Raw genomic sequence first — 21,707 nt, forward strand, 5'->3', positions numbered from 1 at the left:
AAGACTGCCACACAATTTGGGAGGGAAGCAAGGAAAGAGAAGTAGCACTTAACATCATTTTGAAGATTTCCCACTGGGCCTTCAAAAATGGTTATTTGATGCAGAAATTCAGGGGGCACTTGACTCTACACCTCTTATTCTGATAGAAAGATTGCATGCTATCTCTAATAGCTAAAACTGCCCTGGTTAGAAGTATTGCATGCCTCTCTCAAAAAGAAATCTATAGGGGTAGATTTTTATGCTGCATTTTATGATGTTTAAACCATGAAGTTGTGTTTTTTTAAGCTGCTTTGAGTGCACACTTAGTGAAAAAGGGCAGCCCATACTTTTTAAAATAATAATAATGGAAGGAGTGTTCTTGTTTCATGGTGTTCAGGTTGCCTGAAACAGTGTGTAGTTCAGCTCTTAAATTCCTGGTTTGAGCTACAAATTTGTTTGTGTTTATGTGTGTAGGTAACCCTAAAGGAGCCATGCTAACACATGAAAGTATTGTTGCCAATGCTGCTGCGTTCATGAAGACTATAGAAGTAAGTGACCATATACATAGGTCAAGCTAACTATTTAGGTTGGTCAGGCCGCCGACAATCAAACTCTACATTTTTGCATGTTTGTAGAACTGGAGCATCATTGTGACACCGCCTGCTTCTTTTCTTACAGATGACAAGTCCTTGTGTGCCATCGGATGTATCGCTGTCATACCTTCCTCTAGCTCACATGTTTGAGAGAGTAGTGCAGGTAAAACCCCTTTCTAAGTTCTTCTTGCCACTCGGAGCAACTGTGTGGTGCTTCTTGGGTCTCTTCAAAAGGTTAATCAGTGGCACATGAGTGGCTTAGCCACTGGCTGGCTCTGTAAGCAACCCATCTGGCAAAAGGATTGTGGTCCTTCCTGCTTAATGTGACAACAAGGTGTGCTTGTATATCATGATAAATGTTGCAAGCAAGATCTTGAGGTGTGGTGTGTGTGTGTGTGTGTGTGTGTGTGTGTGTACACACATGGAAACACCTCTGTAAACAGTTTACAGCAATACATTTTTATGTTCTGTAAAAGCTTTTATTTAATTAAGCTTTTAATTAAATAAATACCCTGTGTTCACAAAGATCAATGAATGGAGGCAACTGACATCTAGATGTTTTAATGGGCAGAGGTTCAACTGGCAGATTGGGAGTGGGGTCTCAATCCTAGTACCTTTTGCAGTATATTCAAGGTCTTCCATGGTTACTTTTTAGACCGTAATGTACAGCAATGGAGCAAAAGTGGGGTTCTTCCAAGGAGATATTAGATTTCTAACTGATGACATGAAAACTTTGAAGCCGACTATCTTCCCAGTGGTGCCAAGACTGCTCAACAGGATCTATGACAAGGTAAACATTGTACCTAATATAAAGCTGCCTCCGCTTGAATCCTGTTAAGTACAATTGCAACTGGGTATATTATGCTTCTATTTAAATTTTCCATAGAATAGTTTGATTACAATCCTTGTACCCTCCCAAGTTCCCACGCCACCAAATCCTGAAACCAGAAATGGCAAGCTCACCCCAAAATGCCACAGGGCTTTCTCCTAAACTCTCCCATGTCCCATCATGGCTTTAAAATCCATCTTAAGGTTAGGGGGCATAATGGCTGGATGTTTGGGAAGGGCAGAGAAATGGGGTCGCGAGAAATGAAGAGGTTAGCTCTGGAGTCACTGGATGCCCACATCCCCTTTAGTAGTACAGTGCCCTGATTTCTTGCAGATTCAAAGTGGTGCCCAAACAAACCTCAAGCAGTTATTGCTCAAAGTTGCTGTAGCCAGGAAGCATGCTGAAGTGAAGCAAGGCATTATCCGAAACACAAGCATCTGGGACAAGCTAGTCTTCAATAAAGTTCAGGTACGTGCTCCCCTTTTTAGACTTCAGAACCAATGCCACGAGACCTTTCGCGGGGGTGCCTGTGGTTACATTCTTCTCTTCCCTTCTCCACAGGAAATCTTGGGTGGGAAGGTGCGAATCGTAGTCACTGGAGCTGCCCCCATATCTTCACCTGTCCTAACGTTCCTCAGAGCAGCCTTTGGGTGTCAGGTAAGGGCAAAGCCCCCACGGCTTTCTCCACCCCACCCCAAGGAAGCAAATGAGTTAGCTTGAAGGTTCTGTTAGTGGCATTCCTGTGGCACCTGATAAATGAAAAGTGCTGCCGTTGGTTGGGCGATGAACCGATATTGGAAGGTCAGCCATGAATGTAGTTGTGAACTGTGCAAATTTTGTTGTAACCTGCTCTTTATCAAATATTTCAGTGCCGCAGAAGGGCAACCACGGAATAAAAATAACAAAGAAGGCAATATACAGAAAATGAGAGAATACATGAAAACAAGTCCAAAAATAACAAACACATTAACACTTCTTCATAAATAAATAAACAAAATGGAACAATTTGTTTGCCTACAAAATATGCACTCATTATTAAAATCAAAATTATGGAAACACTTCCATAGTTTCCATAATTTTGATTTTAATAGTGAGTGTATATTTTGTAGGTAAAATTATGGAAACACTTTGGAAAAAGTTCCAACCTTATCAGATTGGCAGTGCGAATTACTAGAATATGTGGAAATGGTGCAATTGACTAACAGACTAAGAGGTAATACAAGACAATCATTGATTAAAAAATGGGATATGTAAGAGATCTATAGAATACGAAACAAGCAAAAAGGTACTAATTGTTGTAAGAAAGTATTAAAGTACAGAAAGGGTAAGGTAATAAGTACATTCATCACCAGAAAGGCTATATGCATTGGGAAATGATAGGAAGTCACAGGTGGTGCTGTGGTTTAAACCACTGTGCCGCTTGGACTTGCCGATTGGAAGGTTGGCAGTTCAAGGCCCCGCAGCGGGGTGAGGTCCTGCAGTTCGGTCCCAGCTCCTGCCAACATAGCAGTTTGAAAGCACGCAGAGCAAGTAGATAAATAGGTATCTCTCCAGCAGGAAGGTAAACTGCATTTCCATGCACTGCTCTGGTTTCAGTGTTCCCTTGCACCAGAAGCGGCTTAGTCATGCTGGCCACATGACCCAGAAAAACTGTCTGCGGACAAACGCCGGCTCCCGCGGCCTGTAAAGTGCAACCCCAGAGTCATTCGTGACTGGACTTAACTGTCAGGGGTCCCTTTACCTTTACCTTTACCTTTACCTTTACCTTCATCACCAGAAAGGTTATATGCATCGGGAAATGATAGGAAGTCTATTCTATGTCAGCAAAAAGATAGGAAAAAAGAGCTTGCATAAATTTAATTTAAATTTACTTTATGTAAACATATATAAGATTATTAGTACATGATAGTTTTCATCTTTGTATATTGTGTATGTTATCTATGAATTTCATTAAAGTATTTAAACGGGGGGGGGGGAGGAATTATGGAAACACTTCACAAATAATCCAGTCCTATAGGCTCCACTTCTGAGCAACGCCCCTAGGAAGTACCACCGACCTCAGTGGATCTCTGTCATGACAGAACTTGCCTTGTTCATTGAATTGTTCATGTAGACTCCGTGTTGTCATAAAACAAACCTATCAAAACTGGAACTGGAACTAAAGGGACCATCTAATTAAATATTTGTCTTCCAAAACAGATCTTTGAAGCATATGGCCAAACAGAGTGCACAGGTGGCTGCACATTTTCATTGCCGGGAGACTGGACGACTGGTATGCTTTCTTAAAATTTCGAGTGTGGCTGAAGACTATGACTTGGGCTTCAGTTGGCTTATAGTAGCGCATAATAGATGGCCAGCATGAGTTAAAGAAACATCTTATGATGGGCAAGGTAGTATTGGATGAGTTGTATCTTCTGTGTTTGTGTGGGCCAGGGGGAGATGGGAGCTTTCCTTTGGCTTCTCTGGATGCTTTACAGTTCACCCAGCTGCTTTCTTCTTTCTATGTAACTGATCACATAAATATTGGGGGGGGGTTGCATCTCCTGCATTTAAATATAACTTATCCTTCCGTTTACTAGCAGAATGGGCTATACTGGCAAGATGAGTTAGACTTAAGACAACTCCTAATCTGATTATTCAGAGCTTGCTTTTCTGCTGTGGAGGTGGGAGAGACTTTTATAACCGTTTAGGCTATAAAAGGCGATTATGGAAGTTAACAGTTACTTCAGTATGTATGTGGTAGCAATAAGGAATGGGTTGATACGACAACAGCCACTTTTTGCCCTTCTTCATATGCACCTCCATGGAATTTTGGTGATTTTAAACAAGACAGGTAAAGAAGGGAAGATTGTACCGAGAAAAAACCCTAAATTTTCTGTGTTCATCTTTAGGTCACGTCGGACCCCCCCTAGCTTGCAACGTTGTAAAACTTGACGATGTTGCTGAAATGAACTATTTTGCAGCTAACGGTGAAGGGGAGGTAAGCTCCTTTTTGTGATGTAGCATTCTGTGAGCTGAAGTTTAAAATAGATGGGGTCTAACACCTATTTTTGTGTGCCTTCTATAGATTTGCATTAAGGGGCCAAATGTATTCAAGGGTTACTTGAAGGATCCTGAGAAAACTGATGAAGCTATTGACCGAGATGGGTGGCTTCATACTGGGGACATTGGGAAATGGATGCCGGTAAGTTGGTGGTCACTGAGGCGGCTTGCTGACTACTTTGCACAGAACCTACTTTGCACAGGTTGCACCATTTGGAATTCTGATGCAACTAACCCACTTCCAACAAAATGAAATTGTGGACTAAAATATGCTGGAATGTGAGATAACAACTGCTTGACATGACATCCTATAACCTCCCCACAAACATACAGTGGTACCTCGGGTTACAGATGCTTCAGGTTACAGACTCCGCTAACCCAGAAACAGTACCTCGGGTTAAGAACTTTGCTTCAGGATGAGAACAGAAATTGCACAGCAGCAACAGGAGGCCCCATTAGCTAAAGTGGTCCCTCAGGTTAAGAACAGTTTCAGGTTAAGAACATACCTCCAGAACGAATTAAGTTCCTAACCCGATGTACCATTGTACATGGATGAATTCTCAATAAAACAGATTATCTAGAAGTGGCCTCTGTTTTGGTCTCCAAGCTTTTCTGCATCTGGCTGTAGAGAATGGCTCCTAGAAAGGATACTTGAAAGTGTTTAAAATGAGATTTGCAGTAATTATTCCCTTGCAAAGATAAGGAAGTTGTTCCTGCAAAGCTTGGCACCCAAACACAATCTGATGTATAAAATAAGATAAACTTCACAGTGACTCTCGATATGTTGCAGCAGTAAGCATTCCCCATGTATCCTTCAAATAGCAAGATAAATTAATGCACCTGCTTGGCAGCAAGATAAATTTTCCTGCTTGGCAGGGGATTGGACTCGATGGCCCTTGTGGTCTCTTCCAACTCTATGATTCTATGATTCTACCCCAAAGTGTGCATTCTACTACAAGTTGTGAAATTGGTGGTGGAGAATACAGCCCGAGGACATGCTTCCTTGCATATAGTGCACTGTGGATTAGGGAGATGAGGCACTAAGGACTCTCCCAAAAGCTACTGATTGGGTTTGTTATCAATGCACCATTCAAAAATTGAATTACTGAATATGGCACCAATGCATTATTTTTAAAGCATTCTACATTTACATAATGCATTTTAAACCCTATATCACTTTAAGCAGTCATGGCTTTCCACAAAGGTTTCTGGGAGCAGTGGTTTGTTAAGGGGGCCAAAAGTTGTTAGGAGATCCCAATTCCCCTCAAATATCTGCAATTCCCAGAGTTCTCTGTGAAGAAGGATTGATCATTAAACCACTCTGGGAATTTTAGGCCAGTGTGGTGTCGTGGTTAGTGTGTGGGACTAGGAGCTGAGAGACCAGAATCCAAATCGCCACTCTGCCGTGAAGCTTACTGGGCGAATCGCTACCTCAGCCTAACCTGCCTCACAGAGTTGTTGTGGAGATTAAATAAAGAATGGGAGAACCATGTATGTGAATTTGAGCTCTTTGGAGAAAAATATGGGATATAGATAGATTTCTATTCCTGTCTCCAAACTCGTTTTTGTACTTTCTGCAGAGTGGTGCATTGAAGATAATTGACAGAAAAAAGAACATCTTCAAGCTAGCTCAAGGAGAATATATTGCACCTGAAAAGATTGAAAACATCTACCTCAGAAGTGCCCCTGTAGCACAGGTCTTTGTGCATGGAGATAGCCTACAGGTAAGTGTGCCCTGTTCAGAGCTGTATCTTCAGCCACTGTGCTAACTAGTTTCTAGGGCCAGACAGTTCTATCAAAATGGTCAAGACACACACTGCTGCTGAGGTGGGTGACTTGTGGGGACATAATGAAGGCCTAACAGATTGCATGATCATAGAAGCTAACTTCTTTATAGTATGACATGACCATTGAGATTCAAAGGAACTCAATGTGCCCAAGTGGAAATCTTTGGGAACGAATACATACAACACACCAACACCCATTTTTTTCTGGAGTTTGAATGTTCATTCTTCCTACAGTCATTCTTGGTGAGTGTGGTGGTTCCTGATCCAGAGACCCTTCCAGAGTTTGCAGCAAAGTTGGGAGTTAAAGGTTCATTTGAGGAACTCTGCAAAAATACAGTAAGTGCCTTTCTCTCACTTTGTGAAGATCCAAGTTACTGAAGATAAAAGTTCATTCGGTGAACTTGAAGGGGAAATTGTCTGATTGTAAACTGGATTTCAGAGATCGATAATGAAAGAGCCAGTTTGCTTCTTGACTCTCACTTGGTGTTTGGATATGCAGTTTTGCATGCGGTGATATGAGTCTTTTAGCACATAAACTTGTAAATATCTGCTTCCTGCTAAAATTATTAATGTACACCCAATCCTACAATACAGCCTACTAAACTAGATTTAAGCAAGGTAGCTTTTAAACCAAGATGGGAGGAAATTGGATATGTGATTAGAACAGTTATTCTAAATTGTGTGTTGGAAACCTAGGCTTGTATTGTGGGTTAAGCGAGAGGAGCAGGCAATTATTATAATTACTTGTCACTGCTGTGAAAGTTTTTACTTTAGCAGCATTTTCATGTCTGAACTTGCATGTTAACTTCATATGTATCTTGAGTGTGCTGTTTGATTAGAAAGTTGTGCTAATAAAACTCCCCATGTTCAAGCTTAACTCACACATTTGCTGAGGTGTGAACAACTGCGTGTTAAGAAATAGACAGCAATCCTGGAACTGAATTTTGTGTGAGTTCAGTATTTAATTTACATATAACCTCTCCCTTTGAGGTTTTTAAAAAGGCTTTTGAGGCAATAGTCCTTGTTTCTATTTTTTGTTCACAATACTTGCTAAGTGCATGGCTCTGTGAGGGTCTCTTCCCACTCCACCACCAAGCCACACAAATTCCTTAAGAATTAAACTGCTTTATGGTGTCAGGCTTTAACAACCAGCGGATTGGGCAGCTGTGGGTGGGAAAGAATGTGTGTTTGAGGTATATACATTCCTCTCAGATTTCTAAAATCTAGTGCCTTCCTTAGCCTGGATGCACAGAACTGAACTCATTAAAATTCCAAGAAACACTTTCTAGCACAATGTGAGATTTGACTCCTGAAAAATACTCCTGCAGAACAAATGTGAATTCATTCCATAAAGTTAAGATTCATAGAAAGGGAAAACCATTTGCTAAAAAGATTAAACGATCATGATGACTGGGATATAGGGGTGACTTACACCAGTAACCTGCTTCTGGAAGTCTCTGTTCTTCACCGTGTTGCTACCATATATAGGTTAGTTACTGGTAAACATAAATCTGTTAAGATATTATGGGACTACTTGCATCGTTTCCAGGTCTGAAATGGGTTTGCATTTATGTAGTCTTAGTCTCTAAAGGCATTAAGATAAACTTATAAGTTTTTCAAACCCGCTGGTTTAAATCCTACCAATATATTTTCTGTTTCTAGGTAGTGAAGAAAGCTATCCTGTCAGACATAACCAGGTTGGGGAAAGAAGCTGGCCTCAAGTCATTTGAACAAGTGAGTATGTAGTTTGTTCAAGGCTATTGCTGTTATGTGGCTTCAAAGAGAATGAACTCTTAACGCAGAACTCCAGAAGTAGAGGGACGGGTTTGTGCATACTCTGTGTTGGAAAGAGTGCATAAAACGGCTTATAAAAAGATTTAAATCAGCACCATGGTGTTTCCATAGTGCTCTGCCCTTACCCCTTTACAAAAGGAATTGAGTATCTGTCATAGATACTGGAGGAATAAGTTGGTCTTAAATCTCCGGACTTCTGTAAATGTGGAAATTTGTAAAAGTGAAAATTATAAATAAATAAGTCTCTGGACTTCCAAGAGGTTTCAAAGATATCTTGTCATTCTGGGACATGTAGTTCAGATTTCTATCCCAAACTTTTATCTCTGACAAGTCCAGAGATCTGCTGCAATGCCTCTATTGATGTGGGGTAGGCATCCAACAGCCAAGATTATCACACCAGAAATCTGCATGATACACTCCATACTGTAACAAATGGTTATAGCACTTTGCTCCTAAGCAAAGGGGCACTTGGTGTGTTGTGAAATGGTGGCTGTCAACAATTAGCTCTTTTGATACAAAAACAAAATAGGGGTTGGGGCCTGTTTGAGGAAATACTACAGACTTCCTCGATCCCAAGGGCTTGAGAGTATAGCTTCTCAAAGGTAAAGAGGGAACCTTGGTATAAGGCAAACTGTCCTACCTCAGACAAATGCATGAGGCACGATTATGACAAAAATATTGTCTCCACTACCAGGTGAAAGATCTCTACCTCCATCCAGAGATGCTCACAGTTGAAAATGGACTGTTGACCCCAACACTGAAGGCAAAGAGAGCAGAAGTATCCAAATTCTTCAGAAGTCAAATTGATGCCATCTATGCTGCTAATATGTAGTTAGGGGGCAGGGAGCCTCAGCTAATTTTATTTACAGTGAACTGTGAAAGCACTTGGTAGGCCCTAAACAGCTGAAAAATGAAGGATCTGAATCAACTAAGTGTCCTTTCCTCTTTAAAGAAAAACATGTTTGGCTAAGGTAGCAACTAGTTGTGGTGAATCTTGTGTAATATACTACGTTGTTCAAAAGGAACATGCCAGACTTGTATTCAGAGCGAAGCTGCCTTCCTGCCTCAGTGACTACTGTTGTCCCTTGTGATTTGTATAAATCTAAATGAAATGGGAAGAACTTGATGATAGTTGCCGTATGTGGAAGATAGTATGGGAAAGTAAGACGTCTCTTAAAATTATTGATGATTCTAACGGCCATAATGAGATTGTATAGGACCAGTATGCTTAAACACTAACTTAATCTAATCTTATTGAAAGGCTCTGCCCCATGTAATATAGTCTTGATTTGTACAGTCATTTACTCTAGCTTTGTATATGCTTTTGGAGAAAAAGCCATGAATGCCATCCTTCTGTGATGGGTGCTCAAATGCCTCATTGGCAATAAATGTACTTAATGCCTATTTTTTAAAGTCTGGGTATCCAAATTCCGCTAAGGCGCAAACTATTCCTGCTGGCTGAAAATGTATGTGAAAAATAAACTGATAGCACTTTCTGAAATTTGTGTCTTTTGACTTAGTACATCTTGTACCTCTTTGCATTCCATGAAGGTAAATATCCATTTCTCAATACGTGGAAGGATACTTCCCTTAAGCATGTATAAAATCTATTCCAAATTTAAGGGTTGGTTGTTTTTTTTAGGGAGGGGGACATCTTGGATTTTCAAGACTGGTGCCTCATTTCCTGTACAGATTTAAGTTGCCCTTAATGTCAAAGGGCATCGTTATTAATCTGACCTTGGCTCTTACTGGTTACAAGTGCTCCAGTTCTCTTTGCAACTCCCAAAGCAAAGTGCTCAAAGATGGTTTCAGGGACAGGACTGTAGATGAGTAACTAGAGTACCTTTGATCTGTTGCAGCAGACTAGTAACAGTAGCCTGTGGTGAGGAGAAATACAGGCATTAAACACAGCATACAAATGGGCCGGAGGATATAGAGGCGAGATCTGTCAGGGATGCTTTGCAACTTTTCCTATCAAAGCACCTCTTTCCCACCAAATCAGAGCTATTTGTCTATATTCTTTGAAGTATCATTGATCCTCTTCGCCATCAGTAGGGCTGCTTCATTATCTTAGTGGGTTTTCTTCTTGGTACAGTAGATGCTGCATTTGCTTTTGCCTAGCGTTGAGCACATAGGATTTGCTACAGTCGAAATCCAGTCTTTATAAAAACCCACAACGATCTGACTTCTCCTGTATCGAGAGTTTGGTTCTGGTTTTCAGACTTCACAGAAATACTGGTTTCTAAATATGTGATAGGTGCTCATTGCATTAAATCGCTCATTTAACCTGAAGATCAAAATAACACTGAGAAAACTAGTGTCCACACCTGTACAACTAGCAGCTCTCATGATTCTACATGCTTAGAATACACGGCTAAGCAGGGCTTTCAGAACCTGAACTGATGTCAACCAAATTTAGTCCAGCAGCATCTAGAAATTCTACAAGTATGGCATGAGAAATGGGCAATCATTTTTGGTTGGGTAATATTAGTAGGTGATCTGGGAAGGATATTTAATTTGCGGGGGTTGCCATAAAATCCAACCTGCCATTAAAATTATTGAGGGGAGGGGGTTGAACCAATTTGGAGCAGGAACTGTTGGGAAATGAAACTAAAGAGCTGGTTTGGATGATATATCTGGGGTGGTTTGAAAGAGAAGTGCCAAGTATTTCAGATGAGGGACAAAAGCCTGTAACTGCAAGTTTGCCATGCTAATTTATATTTACAGAACTTTAGAATGTGAATATTACAGAAGAGTGCTGGGTGTTGCCTTCGAAGTCCTTAGTGGCTCTCAGAATTTGGCTGCTTGCAGGACCACCTTCTACCATGGCTGCAAAGAAAAAGTTTTAAGTGTTTTAAGTGCGATACACAATGTGACACTAGATGGCGATGGTGAGCCTTATGGAAAATTCAATGTATTTTTTAAAACTTTTTTTTTAAAGGATTTTCAGAATGTTTTTATATGTGTGTAGATACACCCATGTGAATCTGCTGGGACTTTACAACCTTCACTGGAGGTCCTTCTGTTTCTTCCACCATTTGATGTTAGAAGGGGCACTGAGAGCCTTTTCAGTTGTTGCACCCTGTGCTTAGAATGCCCCCCCCAAGAGAAGCGCCACTAGTATAAACTTTGTCTTTTCGACACCAGATAATAGTTTAGTTGTCCAAACATTACAACATCTTATAAAAATGGCTGTCATTGTTGTTCAGTTGGCTTTTATTGGCGTTGCTGTTTCTCCATGCATTTTATTGCTTTGATTACCGTATTTTAACTGTAACCTGTCCTGTGCTGAGGGGCAGCTAACAAATTTCGTGAAAAAAATTAACACCCGTGACCTATGAGAAAGAAGTTCAGACAACCAGAGGATTTGGCATAGGAAAGAGAGAAAAAAGGAGGTCCTGAGTTAAGACTACCTGCTTTAACATAGATGAACAAATGACCCATTGTTAGTTAATTCTCATCAACATACAACCTATTAAAGTCAATTTTCACGTCATTCAGCCATCAGTGCAAACAGGAATAACTTAATGAAGGTACTACACATGCAATGTGGTATTGTGTCTTTAGGCTCACGACAAATATACAACTTTCTCTTTACTACAAAAATTTACTGCAAAAATTCTCCAGCAATTTAGCAGTAAGCTCACCTGCCACTATGCACCATAGAATAATAATACATACATAATACATGTGTGTGAGATTCTGGGGGGGAAATGCACATGATTTCAAAATTTAAAATAATCCTAGATATCAAATCTTTTACCAGCATTGGCGGTCACTACACCAAATGTTTTTCCCAGCTTCCAAGGTGGGGGTGAAAGGCCAATGGAATGTAATATAAAACAAGATACTTTTAAGTGAGCAGTACTAAAATTAAATACAAAGGAAAACAGGTCAAATGTTCTGTCCTGCAAAGTTTTAATATCAAAAGGCATTAATGGAATGGCTTTCTCCATTTTATAAATGGCAAAAAGTACTTAAGATTATGGCACTAGGGGAGCCATCCTTGTGAGCACTCACACATACAAAAACACTTTGCTATAGATTTATGAACTGAACAATGTACAGAACATTTCAAGTAAAAGGACAGTGGTCCAAAAAGGAGCCTTTCCGTTTCCAAAAGCAAGGCAGGGAAAGGGTTATCTTGTTTTCTTCTCCTTGTACGACGGCTGATCTGTTTCAGAATCATACAGGCATTTCTCTACGCACCTCCTTGGAAACCAGCCTCTGATTCTGTTGCCATCTAGCAGTGAGAGAAAACAGCAGAAGTTAGCCATAAAACATAGCATTTCCCAGGCATCTTTACTTCCCTACCTCCCCAAATCATTGCAGAACAGGGGGAGCCAAATGGGGTACTCTCCAGGTGATGTCGGCTGCTCTCTAAATGACAGAGGTCAAGCAATCTCTAACCAAAATAAGACACTTGTCAGTTTATGGACAAGCAGTTAATATTCTGCTGAAATCTAGCCTAGATATGGTAAGTGTCAGCAGATGGGTGGTGAGCACATTGCTCTTGTTTGGGTCACTAGTAGATGCTGTGTCGATCTGATTCTCCTTTTCTGCAGGTTTTACATGCTGTTTGCAAGCTACTCTTAGGTTATCTTCGGAAGGCCTTGCCCTTAGAACTCGAGAACATGAACGCCTCATGTTTAGATAAATGTTTAATTTTTAATTGTATCAGACCCCCACACCTGTTTCTCCAACCAGGGCCTGGTTCTGTTTCACACTGGTTCTGTTGTGTTTGAAAAGTAATGAATTTGGAAAATCAGTTTTGGATTAAATTGTAAGATTGAAATGAAACACTGTAGTTTAAAAAGTGTAATGCACACAAATGCAAAATTACCATCAGTTGCCGAGTCAATTTTGTCTCCATACATCCAGTGTCTGAAAGAGAATGAATAAATTAATTGGTAAGACTGTTCACCCCAGGATTATCTTTCAACGGAACTTTGAATAACAAAGTGAGCACTAACTTCAAGCCTCTGGTGGCTAAAATCTGATCCCCTTTGCGAAGCGAAATTCTTGGTTCTTCAGTGCATGGAGTCGTGATGAACGTCCTCAAGCCTTTGGTAAGAGGGCAACAGGCACCACTGTAGTCTTCTATTGCTTGGTACCGCACCTGAAGGTTTTGTCAGATTCTGTTAAAAATGCATTTCTTGATGCTACTTGCTGACTACAAAGTGCCTTATCCAAGCTGAAAATGAGACATGAGCTGAGACTTCTGTTTCCAACTGGTGTTGTTCCTACTAGGGACCCACAGGAGTAGTCAACTAAAAAAAAGATTGTGGGAGACTTGGAGGCCACAAAAAACTTTGGGGGGCCTGGAAAGTCCATGAGTTAGTTACCCCTCCTGTACAATATACACTTATGCTTTGTTCTGTAAGGAGACTATCACATGCCTAGCAAAAATGCTTCCCCAAAATATCACTGAAAACTAACTTCAAAATCCCATTATCTTACATTTAAAAAAAATTATATTAATATATTAATTCAGCCCAGGCAGATTTCAGTGCAATATGCTAAAACACCAGCAGTGCAGACATACTTACACTTCTCACTCGCTTGTCTGCTTTTTGTTTCAGTTGCTCTATCTGCAAAAGAATACGTATAGGAGAATTAAGTCTGGCCCAGTTCTGTGGCATTTTTGCTGGAATCATTAAATGGGTTGGAGATTGTTAACTTCCTGCTCTGAATGTATACTGAGGCATGTGGGGTTTTCTTTAGGGATTTACATTTTCTCCCCCCCCCCCATTGTTATTACTGTTAAACTGCTTTGAGTGTCTTTGGGGAAATAAGACAGATAGAATTTCACTGGAGTACAATTTCTCAGCTTTCAGTATAGTTATGTTAATTTCATAGTGGGGGGAGGAGATGAAGAATAGTAGCTTACAGTCAAACTGTACTGATGGCAGCCTTCCTTTGTGAGCCACTCCAAGCCATCGCCCTCTGGGTTTCCAGACCATGTGAACACTTGCTTGAAGTTGTTCCACTTGCTTCCCAGGTCATACGGAAAAATAAAGGTCTCTCTTGTTTGGTAATATTGGATGCGGTCTTTGGCCTGCAAGTACAATGCGACAATAAAATCCTAAAGCTAGTTGTAGGCACAGCCTAGGGATTGTGTGTACTTTAATATATGAGAAGCAGGAGAGAGTGAACGGTGGCTCATTTGCCTCAGAAGAAATCATGCGCAACTCCCAATGAAATGGACAGTGACCAGAAATAGAATTAAAAGGAGCTAGCACCCAGTGTACTTGTCAGGTGGAGGAAAAAAAGAGAAACCCAGTACTCAAAATTACATGCCAGGACATGGATAGCCTTCCACATATTGTGAACTCTTACAGCCTCAAATATCATGCCAGTGGTCTGGGATGATGTAAATTATAGACCAGTAACATGTGGTTTGCTACTCCTGTACTCGGGCAAAAGGAACCTATGAGGAGTCAGAAACATCACTACAATTTGCAGGGTCCTCAGGTAAGAGGCTGGCGGATTTAAGAACCAGAGGTAAGGAGCTATGATATATAAGTATCTAGGCAAATAAGCTTTTTAAGACTTTGTATTTTTAAGACCAAAAATAGATTATTATTATAGGTTGAGGTTCTTTATATAATGATGTAGAGATTAAATGAATCAACTTTTGCCCAGAGAGATGGCTGTGGAATTTTATGTGAAGTATCAAAAATGAGCATTTTTAAAAGACGTAATAATAAGAAAATTTCCATTTCAAAATTGCTTCCATTTCAGTATAACACTAACTTTGGTTTTACTAATTTGAGTTGCTTTTGTAAACTACAAATGTTTCACATTTGTACATCTTGAACAAATATTATCTAATACAAGTAAGCATTAAATTCTTTATATTATACTGACCTCTAGTGATACAGTCACAGTGAGTATTAAAAGACTATTTCCAGTTTCTGGAGCTGCTGCTCACTTTATTGTCTGGATACACAACACATATACAGTATTGCTTAAGTGTGGGAAACACTCATCAATTCAGTGGAAGAAGTAGCCTTGTCTTTATGGATCTTTATGGAGGGAAGCATCTGCAAAGGTTTCCCTCCATTCAATTAAAAGGGGGGGGGGAATCTTTCTCAGCTGACCGAGCAGCTCTAATGCAAAATATATTTTTAAAATGCATCAGAACGAAACCCTACCTTTTCTTCAATCCATGATTCTATTGAAGTTTTGTTTCTTAAAATGACTTTCAACTGAAAAAGAAAAGGAGAGAGATTTATCTGCAGAAGTGTATCAAACCAAAATCACTTAACAGGGTCTGCATTCAGGACCCTACAGAGAAACGTTTTTGTGAATTATATTCCTTCATTTATGTGGGATATCTCTAGATCGCTCTTTCTTCAAAAAAGCTCAGAGCAATGTACATCAAAATAACACAAGGAATATAACAGTATATATAATGTAACATTGCCATATATGTAGGTATTTGGGCTATAGTGATTTGCCATACCTACATTGCTTCTGAGGAGTAAACATTCTATTATCAGATTACAAAACCTGTGCAAATAAAAATACTGTCAGGTGACATCTGAAAGCCATCAATGAGGGAGACAGACAAACAAACAAACAAACAAACAACTCAGGTGAGATTATTCCAGATGTGGGGCCTACCAAGTAAATCATGGTGGAACCACAAGTTGAGCCTTCCACCCCCTGCTTGATCTTAAGGATTAAATGTTTCATCATCAGAATAGACATAGAGAAAAAGCAACTTTCTAAAAGCTCAACCAGTTAAGACTACTCTCTGAATTGTTCACCTCTATAGCCATGGTTGGGAACCTCTATCACATGGGTCTAACTAGGCCCAGGAGGGGTCTGAATCAGGCATGTGACTGTTTTCCCAAACCACTCTGACCTGCCCAACACTTGGGGGGGATTGTAATGATGCGACTGGGATGGGCTGCACTACTTAGCTGCCCCTCCGGAATTCCCAAGTACGACTGATGAAGCCCATCAGAGCCGATCAGCTGATGAGTGCTGACAGCGAGGGAGCTGAATGAGTGCTGTCCACCTTGATCAGTTGATTGGCAATGACACACACCTTTAAAGGAGCTCATCTCAGCACCAAAAGATGACCCAGAAGACACAATGATTTGCAATATAACAAGGCTTAAAGAATCCCCCCCTCCCATCATGGGTTGGTGTCCTACCAAAATCTCAGAGATTTCAGCCACTTTGTAAGATAAATCATCAGACTCACCTGGATAACAAACAGCATACCAACAGCTATAGTTGTTCCCAGTGCCAGCCCCAAAGCAAATAAAGAGGCAGCAAATGCAGACAACCCGAATGGGATGATTGGGCGGGGGTCTCTTCTGGCGGCACTCATATCAATCTTGACAGAACTCCAGCCAAAGGATACCTATGAAAGGAAACCAAGAACGGCAATTCAGGCAAATTGCTGACTGAAGAAGCAAACAGTAGGAATCTTTCCTCTGCATGACAGTATTTTGGCAGTGCCTCAAAACTCACTGAGAAATTTTACTGCACGCCTAAGCAAGTTGAGCATCTCAGAAATTATGTCTTGCCTGAAGAACATATTTGGTGCGGTCCCCATTTTAAAAAAGACAACCCAAGCTTGAACAGGTGGCACACACGCTATTTTGTGCTAAGTACCACTGGGGGAATCTGATTTCCCAAACTCAGAAAGAATTTTTGAATGCATTGATTACATTACAAAGTCTCTCTCTTATTAATATGCTTTGGTTTGCTCTCCTTTTCTACTCAAGCTTAATTTCTTAATTGCTTTCAAACATTCTCAGTATTATGCTGTGCCTGTGAGATTATTTGCAGATAAGCAGAAAAGCCAACTTGTGGTCAGAAAAAAATAATAAAGAGGACACAGTCTAGACATGGGACAAAGCAAAATTCACATGTTTACGAAGAGACAGCAGCAGTACTGGTGCCAGGATGGCATGCATTTGATCACACGACAAATGACACCTGTTATATCTGCAGATGTAAAACACGGTAGGGTTAAAGAGGGATGGAGCACCTATATTTCCAGACGTTAATTAACTCAATTCTGTAGATGTCAAGAGCTTTTTCTTACCCTGTTATAAAGCTGAGTGTACATGGTCATGACAAAAATGAAAGCAGCATGGATACATCCAAGAGGGGCTAGCAGAAGAAAGAGAGTGAAGGAGGCATGATTCTGAAACCCACAGCAGTTATTGATCCAGGGACAGTGATGGTCCATCTTCATCACACACCTAAGAAGCAATCCAAGTTTAATAGTCCTGTTCAACAAACACACCACCAGCCAGTCCTTCCTACTCCCAATCACTAAAGCTTAATTAGTGGCCACTTCCAACCCCATTTTTAGCAGATCTGGGTATTATACGATTATTAACCGAGCACTTGAACAATATACAAACATAAGCAGTTGTACCTGTTACACTTTCGGCAGTGATGAGAGCGGGGAGCCTTGTAAGACTGGCATATTTTACAGTACTGTAGATACATGCAGTCCTGAGAGTTTTCCTCAAAAACAGAAAAAAGAAGGCAAATAAGGAGCAAGTCTCTAACGTATAGTCTATACTTTCTTTTGCTATTCTGTCTGGGTGTAGCTTCCTCTCTAATTGGGTTGAGCAGTCATGAGATGGCAATCTCAACCTTTACCCATAAAATCCCCCTGCACTACCAACTTTGCAGGAGAATTCAGTATATTATATTCATTTGCATAATTAAGCACCAATCCCCACAAGTATTAACATTTCCACTTGTGCTATGGGGCGCCAGAAATTTACAGAAGATAAAACCGAAATTCCTAGGCCAGCAGTGGGAAACCTGTGGCCCTACAGATGTTGCTTGACTCCATCTCCCACCAATCCTGGGCAGCATGACCAATGGTGGGTGAATGATGGGTACTGTAGTCCTGTAGGATCTGGAGAACCAAAGGTTCCTGTCCTAGGCATTAGTCCTGTTGTTTTTCCAAACATCTTTCTTCCTTTGCAGTCCTAGTAAGTAAATACACATTAAATTAGGCTGTATGTCCCACTTTGGTCAACAGGACTTATTTACAAGGAAGCCACCAGAAATGGAACCTGTTTCTAAACCATCTTGTTCCAAGGAAAGAAGATTTTGAACGTTCCCCTTAGAAGAAAGTAATCTGACTGGCAGCTAATGCACAGTCAGTACACCTTGTCACCTGGAGGCAATTTTTACTCACCAGAGGCCACCAGGTGATCACTGAATTTGACTTCACATATGTGGTGCTGATTTCATACTCAACAAACATTGCTCAAGATGGTGACTGAGTTATTGGTGAGTTTCCTATGGTGCTCTGCGAAAATTCAGCTCCCATCTTGACCCGATTCTACAGATCATAAAACTAGGTTCCAGAGATCCTGTTCTAGGCTAGGATCTGGTAGGTTTGGGAAGGAGGCTGTGATCACACACACAAAGTGAAGGGTTAAAAAAGATATCTCATTTGCTTACTGGTTTCCATCCAAAGGGAACGTATCCAGGCCCAATAAACATGGCATTGAAGTAATTGTAGAGAATCATAACAGTCCAATTGATGAGCATGATGAAATTGATACTTCCTCCTGTTGTATCCAAAGGCCAGTACCACAGAACAGCATCGATCATAGCCATGGCAGAACATATTGCTATTACACTGAGAGCTATGATGGGGCCCCAGTGGCACAGTCGCTTCAGTTCATGGAGATTTTCAAACCTGATAACTGAACAAAGCATTCCCATTTTGCAACAACGTGAATTCCTATTTCAGGTGGTTCCTTTCAGGTATATGTTTCCACTTGTCATAAGTTTTCATCTCTATAGCAATGGTTACATGTCCAAATAGCAAGTGCAAAGTAGCTGGAGTTAAGCCATTTGCGGTATCTGGTAGACTCATCAGGTGCAGAAGTTCTTCAGCATGAGTGTCCGAAGGAAAGGCTGCCTCTACCACACACCTAAACAGAGGGAGAAAAAGTAAACAATAGTAATAACAATACTTTCAAAGATAAATTATTTGGATTAGAAACAAAAACAGCTTGACAAATGTAGCGCTGCTTCTCACACAGGCTCAGTTCAGACATAACAATATCAGACCAATAACCCACAGTTTATTGGCTTGAAAATGAGCCATGTGTCCTTCAGACTTTGTCCTTGTGCCCTTCATTCCCTCTTCTGCTTATTGCCCAGCTCTCAGATTGTTAAAAAGCACCCTTTAACATGAAATCTGATTCATCTATGGAATAAGAACAGTCACAAGCTATGATACTGCTTTTGGTTGGGGGGGGGGGGGACAAACCAAACCAGACAATAGCCCTCCTGTCTATTCTGACCCATCTGGTATACAAAAAAACAGCTATTTATTTAAGAAAATGAGGCACAATTATTTCACTAAGCAGACAGAACAATCTTCCTGTTTCTGAGTTACTCGTCTCAGCCTGTTCTTGAAAGCATAAGGAACTCATCTTGCTGTATCCTCAGTACTTCTTGGCAAGGATTCCAAGAAACGTGAGACTAGAATAATGTGTCCGATGGGGCTATCTTTCTTCAAAGGGATTTTGAGACTCTGGTAGTTTGTGATGTGACCGTGGGTTCAGCTTTTCAAAGAAAAGGAGATTTAGTAGCACATACCCCTTGAAGGTGCTTAAACAGCTATTTGGATTTCAGCCACTGCTTCCAGTCCATTCAGCTAGTTATGTTTCCCTCTTGGTAATGTACAATGAAAGAATAAGGTGTCCATCAGGCACCTGTACATTTAAAGTGAGTTTGCATTATAACAGATGAGAGCGAAACAGCAGAGGCAACATACAGCCTGTCATTAAATATAATCAATGTATGGAACACACACTATTTCTTTTGCACAAGTTAAATACTAAATAACCAAACTGCTTAACAGAGTGATTTATTTATTTGTGGCCTTTGCACACAAATTGTGAAAGTTAAACTTCTTTTAAGCCCCAATTGCCTACTGGCAAATATATTGTTGTATTTTGTTACAGGATATTGCTGACTTCCAGTCAGTTAACAGAAGAGACCAAGAAACTATTACAACTCTACATCAGTTACATCTGAATCACATAATCTACCTACTTCAGGGAGTTACTCAACTTTAGGTGGAGCTTCCAGAACAGAGAGGGTGAGGTCTGCCCAGAGTAGGTAGTTCTTACAATTTTTTCCTAACAACATATGAACAGCTATGAGAAATTTGGGGAATACTTATTGTGGACCTTGTTGTGGAAAATGTCCTCATAACTTGCTACTATTATGTCTGCTCCCACATTCTGCTTGGCCTCCGGACTATCTACGTTGCCTTGGTCTTTTCGTACAAGTATCGAATCCACCCTTAGAAGCTTGCAGAATTTTTGGCTTCCAAGAGTCAATTTCACCATTCCACTTGGCAGTATGAAAACACTAAAGGAGAAGCTACTTAGTTTCAGGCCAAGGGCCTGGAACACAAAATAAAGGGAAATGTGACAAAGCTGCCCCCATTCTAGCTTACTAGCACTGAACTGCACAGCGAAGGAGAGAAGTCTGTAAAATGCTGGAGAAGGAGAAGGAGAAGGAGAATTTATTACTTAAACCTCGCCCATCTGGCTGGGCCTCCCCAGCAACTCTGGGCGGCTCCCAACAGAATATTAAAAACACAATAAAACATCAAACGTTGAAAACTTCCCTAAACAGGGCTGCCTTCAGATCAAACAATGTGATGTGAGGAGCACAAACACAAAACTTTCTGCAAATAATTAAAAAAGGAAATCCTACTTAAGAAAGCCACTGGATGGTTTCTTTAAGCCGTCAGAGGCTTTTTTTTTCAGGGCTTGTTGCCATGGCGTTGGTCTCTCCATGAGAACTCTCTAATAAAACCCAAATAAACGGCTAATAATTAAATGCATCCCTGAAATACGCGGCCAGAGAAAAGAGGGAGCAGGTCTTGCACCCGCTAACTAGGGCCTCTCGGCATTTCGGTCTCTTAGAGGATGCGCAACAGGCAGCAGTTCCACAGGTGAAACGGCAGAGGAAGGGAAAGCGCTACCTGTTGGGTGCCTGCCTGCCTGTCTGGCAGCAATCGAAGACCCAGAAAGAAAGAGGCGGAAACCTCATGGCCAAAGCTGGAGAGGAGGAAGGGGTCGAAAGGAAGCCAGGAGAGCGGGGCGAAGGCAGGTCGCGACGCAGCCGCTCCTCCGTCCCGCCCTCCTGCTCTCCCCAGGGGCTGAAAGGGATTCCTCTGGGATTCCTTGGCAGAAGAGAACGAGGAGGGTCCGCGGCCGCCCTTCCCGCCCGGGGCAGAACAAGGCGCCTTACCCGCGCAGGGCGAGGGTCACTCCAGCCAGAGGCTCCGCCGCGTCCTCCCGAGACGGCGCCCGCCAGCCATGCCCCGCGCGCCGCCTCCGCTTGCTCGCTCCCTCGCTTGCTCCGCGCGGCCACTTCCCCGGGGCACCTTGGTAGGACCCGGACGGATAACCCCCCGCTTCCGCCCTCACTCCGTCGCGCCCTCACCAACCTGGCAGGTGCGCTCGGAAATATGTCCCTCAAATACAAGCAGCGCACATTTTCCGTGCCGTCGGGATAAACGGGATCCGAGGGGGCCGCCGTTCTGTGGCGGGGAGCGAGCAAGTTGAGCTCCCTGCCCATGCTCGGACTAACTTGCGAGGCCGATTCAGCCCGCCGCCTGATTTAAGAGGCTTCTAATTTTAGAAGCCGAGC

At 41.4% G+C, this 21,707-nt stretch overlaps 2 protein-coding genes across 4 annotated transcripts in view; one reads left to right on the forward strand and one right to left on the reverse strand.

Annotated features, from left to right (window-relative positions):
• ACSL5 (acyl-CoA synthetase long chain family member 5) overlaps positions 1-9,525 on the forward strand; it is a 31,460-nt gene extending 21,935 nt beyond the window's left edge. For all 3 annotated transcript variants that reach the window (XM_082223805.1, XM_082223806.1, XM_082223804.1), the window contains exons 10-21: positions 454-527; positions 658-735; positions 1,228-1,362; positions 1,735-1,869; positions 1,963-2,058; positions 3,601-3,673; positions 4,293-4,381; positions 4,469-4,585; positions 6,024-6,167; positions 6,465-6,566; positions 7,893-7,964; positions 8,719-9,525. In XM_082223805.1, the coding sequence (XP_082079931.1) occupies positions 454-527; positions 658-735; positions 1,228-1,362; positions 1,735-1,869; positions 1,963-2,058; positions 3,601-3,673; positions 4,293-4,381; positions 4,469-4,585; positions 6,024-6,167; positions 6,465-6,566; positions 7,893-7,964; positions 8,719-8,856 (1,253 nt within the window). In that variant the 3' untranslated portion in view covers positions 8,857-9,525. The remainder of the gene's footprint in view (positions 1-453; positions 528-657; positions 736-1,227; positions 1,363-1,734; positions 1,870-1,962; positions 2,059-3,600; positions 3,674-4,292; positions 4,382-4,468; positions 4,586-6,023; positions 6,168-6,464; positions 6,567-7,892; positions 7,965-8,718) is intronic.
• Positions 9,526-11,222: 1,697 nt separating this feature from the next.
• On the reverse strand, positions 11,223-21,461 carry ZDHHC6 (zDHHC palmitoyltransferase 6). The gene is made up of 11 exons (XM_082222699.1): positions 21,306-21,461; positions 18,483-18,961; positions 17,434-17,525; positions 17,095-17,254; positions 16,243-16,404; positions 15,182-15,235; positions 13,915-14,082; positions 13,574-13,615; positions 12,998-13,143; positions 12,868-12,908; positions 11,223-12,267 (listed from the first exon to the last, which is right to left on the reverse strand). The coding sequence occupies exons 2-11, from the start codon at positions 18,747-18,749 to the stop codon at positions 12,164-12,166; spliced, it is 1,236 nt and encodes a 411-aa protein (XP_082078825.1). The 5' UTR covers positions 18,750-18,961; positions 21,306-21,461; the 3' UTR covers positions 11,223-12,163.
• Positions 21,462-21,707: the final 246 nt, after the last annotated feature.

This window comes from Podarcis vaucheri, assembly GCF_965113315.1.
Source record: "Podarcis vaucheri genome assembly, chromosome: 5".
In the NCBI taxonomy this organism is placed as follows: domain Eukaryota; kingdom Metazoa; phylum Chordata; class Lepidosauria; order Squamata; family Lacertidae; genus Podarcis; species Podarcis vaucheri.

Bases quoted from the DNA above. Each gene is read 5' to 3' on its own strand.
- ZDHHC6 (XM_082222699.1), bottom strand. From the start codon at position 18,749: ATGGGAATGCTTTGTTCAGTTATCAGGTTTGAAAATCTCCATGAACTG. The intron at 17,526-18,482 runs GTAAGCAAATGA...TCTGTTTTTGAG, and splicing joins TTCCCTTTGGATGGAAACCA to GAAAACTCTCAGGACTGCAT. The intron at 17,255-17,433 runs GTACAACTGCTT...ATTGCTTCTTAG, and splicing joins CACTGCCGAAAGTGTAACAG to GTGTGTGATGAAGATGGACC.